Source organism: Eleginops maclovinus, chromosome 6, assembly GCF_036324505.1.
Source record: "Eleginops maclovinus isolate JMC-PN-2008 ecotype Puerto Natales chromosome 6, JC_Emac_rtc_rv5, whole genome shotgun sequence".
Lineage (NCBI taxonomy): Eukaryota > Metazoa > Chordata > Actinopteri > Perciformes > Eleginopidae > Eleginops > Eleginops maclovinus.
The window spans coordinates 18,892,998-18,898,478 of NC_086354.1; the positions used below are offsets into that span (position 1 = coordinate 18,892,998).

At 40.6% G+C, this 5,481-nt stretch overlaps 1 protein-coding gene across 1 annotated transcript; it reads left to right on the plus strand.

The window, feature by feature from the left end:
* The first annotated feature begins 1,668 nt into the window (after nucleotides 1–1,668).
* Nucleotides 1,669–2,892, plus strand: gpr160 (G protein-coupled receptor 160). The gene has a single exon (XM_063886743.1). It carries the CDS (start codon nucleotides 1,669–1,671, stop codon nucleotides 2,554–2,556), a length of 888 nt encoding a protein of 295 aa, XP_063742813.1. The 3' UTR covers nucleotides 2,557–2,892.
* Nucleotides 2,893–5,481: the final 2,589 nt, after the last annotated feature.

A 5,481-nucleotide genomic window follows, 5' to 3' on the forward strand; every position in this document is an offset into this window, starting at 1 on the left:
AAAAAAAAAAAGCCCCCAAAAAGTTCAATCAACAGTCCGGTACACATAACACACATTAAAACATTTCCTAGTGCCTGTCACAGTAACAAGTCTAACAGATCTATAATACAAAAATACTAGTACATCTGTCAATATAACTACAACTTTACACTAAACCTTAACTTTACAGTCATTGTAATAAGACATTTCCTCAAATTAACCTCCATACACCTCTCTTACCACCTGATGATATGCCTGTTCTTAATTCTTTAATGTTGGAATTCGTTGTGTTGTCTAAGTTGTTCAGAAATGTTATTTCTTTTTTTGTGTGAACTCAAGACCATTAAATCAACAACAGCCAGGGTTTTAAACTACTACTGAAAAACGTTGAATTAGAGTTGCAACTGTAATGTGCTCCAAAGTGCATTTGCAAAGGATTTGAATACCATGAACCATGTCTTGTTTGCAACTTTGACAAACTATGTTAAAAAGTCTGAGAAGCTTCCCAAAAATCTTCTAAGAAATGAAAGAAAAATGTGTGACATATGCATTGATGTGTTGGCATCACACCCCCTGTTGTATTGGGTGAGAAACATAGGATTTATGTTGTGGTACACATGTGTCCGCAGGGCTGTTGTGCAAAACCGGTTTCACATACACCACGCCTTATACCAACTTTTATTTATAAGTACTGCTGCACTGACACATGATATGTGATTACACCCCAAAGGGTACAGAGCTGGAGATTAGCTTCTGAATTTAAATTCTGATTCAGATTTCACAAAGGTGATACATTCAAAGGTAACTATATTTTATATTTATTTTACACATATGAGATTATTGGTTTGAAGAGTTTCCTGTCAAATGGAGATACATATTTAAATGTAAAGCATGACAACTGAATCTTCTTGTGCATATGTGCAGTGTCTTAACCAAAGAAAAGTCAGATAGTGAGCAGAATTACATTAATATGTTCTAGTTTTAGTTTTTTGCTCGGATCTGTATCCGTTAATGGTTGTGTCAATATTTAGGCATGTCTACTTTCTTAATAGATGACTAATGATGTTCTACTGGTTTTCCTTTAACTGTGTAATGAGAAAAGCAGAAGAAGTGTAGTGCAGTGTATCATTAATCAAAAAGGTGTACAGATACTGAACTAAGAGAGAATTACACCCAATTTATTTCTTAATCTGTGCAACATTCACTTCTGGGAAGAGAAAGAAATTCATTTTCAAACAAAGCTCTCAAACATTGATTTTAAAAGAGAGAAGTTAAGACCAATTTGTGCTTTGCATGGTCAAAAGTAATGGATTACCCTCACCAACTGTGTAAATGTTGTTTTTTTAGAAGGGATAACTAGCACAGATTGAGCGTTAATTTGTGACCATGGAAACAACGAAAATTCCTAATGATCCTGGTTAGATGTGACAAGTATGTACATTACATTACATTACAGAACATTAGTTATCTGTTAAATATTTGTTTACTATGCAGGATTGTCTTGTTGTGTTGCCCTGTAACAATATAATTTTGGGAAAGTCATATTAATTAAATAAATAATTCCTACATACTGGTTCTTTAAGACGTAACGAATAAGGTTGTAAATTGTTTTTAATGTAATAATTTCCAATTCAGAGCCTCCCTCCATAATTACCCCCGGAATCTGCTGCACTTCTGGTTGAAATCACCATGCACATCTCCATCGCCTCCATCCTGTGGGGCCTTGGAGGAAACTGTATTCTCAACTGGGCGCTGCTGTTCTTCCAGAGGAAACACCTCTCCCGAAGCTTCCTGGGAGTTTTCAGCGTCTCCCTGGCTGTTGTTGACACACTCCTGACCCTCTCCATCACCTCCCTCCACCTCACCGCTGAGGGACACCTCCTGGGCTTAAAGCTGACCCGGTACCATGTGTGTCTGCTGGTTCAGATCCTTGGAGAAGTCTACATCACTCTGCAGTGGCCTGTTGTAGTCGTGGCCGGGTTGGACCATTTCTTCACCGTCACTCGGAGGTGGCAGGCCTCCACCAGACGGAGCGTCTGCATCTCTGTGAGCGGCCTGCTGTGGAGCCTCTCTGCTCTCTATGTCTTCCTGTCTGACTTCAGGCCCATCATGGAGGAAGTGTTTCACATCCAGATACACCAGTGCTGGGTCTTCCAAATCTCTCATATCCTGCACATTGCTACGTTCCTCCTCATGCTTTTAGGCTGTGCAGCGGTGCATGCTGGACTCCAGACATTAAAAAATCCTCCTTTAATAGATCAAATTACAGACCACTCCAGAAGAAGTGTTGTTCTCCAGACCCTGCATATATATCTGAACACATGGGCTCTGTTCCTGGTTATTCTGGCCATTCTCCTCCTGCTGCCTGTGGAAATACCTGCATACCTGGGCCTGAGTGTCGCCTGGCTCTGCTTCCTCAACAGCCTCCTGATAGCAGTGGTTTTATGTGCAGTCTGTCCAGCCTCACAGCTAGCGCAGGGCCGGGCATCTGTGCCCCCCGACAGCTTCTGTGCATGGAGATTTATCGGAGGACAGAGCACGACCACACAGATAAAACGCAAACAGGTCTCATGTTAGAAAATGTGGATGGATGAATACCAAGATGTTGAACTACAATAGATCGATGATAAGCTGACAAAGGTGAGAGCAAAGTACAGAATGCTTGCCATTATGCTACTGTAGCTGGTGGGATACATCAGTCATGACTTTTTGCTTTTGTCCTCATTTCAGGGACAAAAGCGAGAGTGAGTTAAGGGATCTATTGAACCTGAATTAGTAGGTGTATTTATTGTGCAGGTACTCTACTCCAACTTCCATAAAGTAACTAGCTTTGTCTGCTGATTACAGCCCTTTTAATTAAATACATTTGCCAATATTATAGCTACTGTTACAGAAAATCAACAGTAGGTTAAATAGATTGAATCACTATAAATCCATGAAAACGTTAAAATGCAAACAATGCCCCTATGTTAGCATACAAGGGCGTTAGCAGCATTTTGAGTGTGGACACACACACACACACACACACACACACACACACACACACACACACACACACACACACACACACACACACACACACACACACACATTTAAGGGGGGGTCTGGGGGTCTTACCCCAGAACATTGTAAAAGAAGTAGATGCATTTTCCAGCATTGTGGTGCGTTTGACCATGTGTTGAGATTGAAAATGATCTCCATCTTTCATTGTTTTTCCTTGGAGCTGGTCTGCAATACACAGAGGACCAGTGTTCGAACTATGCCGAGATTTTCGGGGGGCCCCTTTTTCCTCTCGGGGGGGGGGGGGGGGGGGGGGGGGTTGCTTGCTCTTGCGCTTGACTCAGAGCGCGGATCTCGAAAACACTATCTTAGAGACCCCCCAACATTTCCCAAATCATGTTTTCGGGGGATCTCGTGTCAGTTTCAGGGGGTCTCGGATCCCCCGAGTCCCCCCGTAGTTCGGACACTGCAGAGGACTGACACTGACACTGAGTAAATTAGAAAATAATGAGGTGAATTTGAGGCAACATATAACATTAATGTCATGCAACAAAATATCTCATCCAAGTTATGAGGAAAAGCTAGCAAAAGCTGGACATTTTGACTGAAGTCTGTCTGTCGTTGATCCAACTCTCAACATAGGCTTGTTGCGTGCGTGATGCGGCTGCGTGTAGGAAACCAGGAAAACGCGGAGTGGATTTCTATTGATATGGGTATTCCCCCTGTGATAAAGTGGAACGGATGTGATTGTGAAGCAATGGGAAGAACGCTGGACTAAAATGCAGTCACGCACTAATATTTTTGATGGCAAATGTGGGGGGGGGGGGGGTCCAAACGACTTTATTTTTAAGGTGAGGGGGACGTGTCCCCCCCAAATTATATTGTGGCGACGCCCATGAGCATATACCACTAATTATAAGAAATACTTACTGTAGATGGCCACTAGCAGTGTCTATTATGCTTATCCTGTTATTATATTTTATCCTTTATTCTGAGTTACTTTTTATCTCATGTGACTTTTATTTTGACATCATGCTATCTGCACGGTGAACCAATCCTTCCAGAACGTGCACGCTCGCTGAAGGTATAACACAAGAAGGCACGTTACAAGACAATGCATGTCTAGAGTCAGAGATCTCAAAATAGTATTATAACTTTAAATTAACGTGTTCTCTAAAGCGTTCCTTGAAGTGTTATATTACGTTGCAGCATTCCTGGTCAAACCCGTTTGAATGAGTGCTCTATTTGCTTGGCAGTAGCAGTTTAAAAAATAACGTATGAAGTTGCTAGCTAGCTCTCCAACGTTAAGTTAATGGCGGCAGTCTTCCCTGGATCACCACTCTTTAGCACCCCTCGATATGCGGAGCGAGGTATGTGTTTCATTGTAATGTACTGTCTATTTCATATGTATTCATTTCTTACGTTTGTGTAAATGATGTAATGTAAATAGTAATGTGATTCATTTCATGATAATGTCGTTATCTATTTGATGCTAGCTTGCTTAAGTGCATTTGTCAAGGCATTATTTGTATCTAGCTAAATTGCCTTTGTCATTTTCCTTTAAAGTTTTCACGGTGTTTGTGCAATGCACACTCGTCTGAATAAAGTACACCCGTAAGGAAACACTCCAAGCCTGTTTATTCAAGTTGAGGGGCCGCTACACTTACTTTGATGTGCTGTAACAGCTCAACTGCCCTCGCGGGTCCCATGAATTCGGAACCAAAATACCTTGATGTCACACAACCTACCTCCAAGAAACGAACGTGTAGCCTACTCGTTACTGAAAAAAAGTGGTCAGATTAGAGTAACGCGTTACCGACATCACTGGGTCTAAAAGAGATGTGTAGAAAGTGAGGAAGAAGCCCCTGACAGAATTTGGCTGAGTCTGGTGTGATGCATCACTTGAGATGATTTTCAAAAACAGGCCCACCTTCAATAGCTGCAACATTGAAGTGATGAACACATGAATGCCTCTTATCATAATCCAACAGCATGAGATGTTATGCTGAACGTGTGTACTTTTAAGAATAATGAGAATTATTAATAACTGTAGGCATACTTGACTAATATTCAGATTATTTTTACTTACTAAACTGATCAGATATACAAATATTGTTATAATTATTGATTCCTCTGCCAAATAATCTGTCATTTATTGATCATGGAGTCAAAAATATCCCTTTTATTTCATATAACACTCAAATAGTAAATATTTGAGTCTGGAACCAGCAAATGTTATTTGTAAGTAAGAACAGTTTTCTGTTGATCAAAGATGAATCAATTTAATTGAACTCTTTATGTTCTATACATTTGTATTTTTAGTGACAGGGATTTTTGCCATGCTTCCGTCAGCTGTAGAGACAAATACTGAAGTTAAAACCACACCAGGAGCTCGCTGATGGCTTTTAATTAGAATTATGTGCAAATGTGTGAATCCTTAGTAAAATAGGAAGTTATGAGAAGGAACTAAATCTGCATCACAAAAGCAACAGACAACTCAGG

Bases quoted from the DNA above. Each gene is read 5' to 3' on its own strand.
- gpr160 (XM_063886743.1), top strand. From the start codon at position 1,669: ATGCACATCTCCATCGCCTCCATCCTGTGGGGCCTTGGAGGAAACTGT.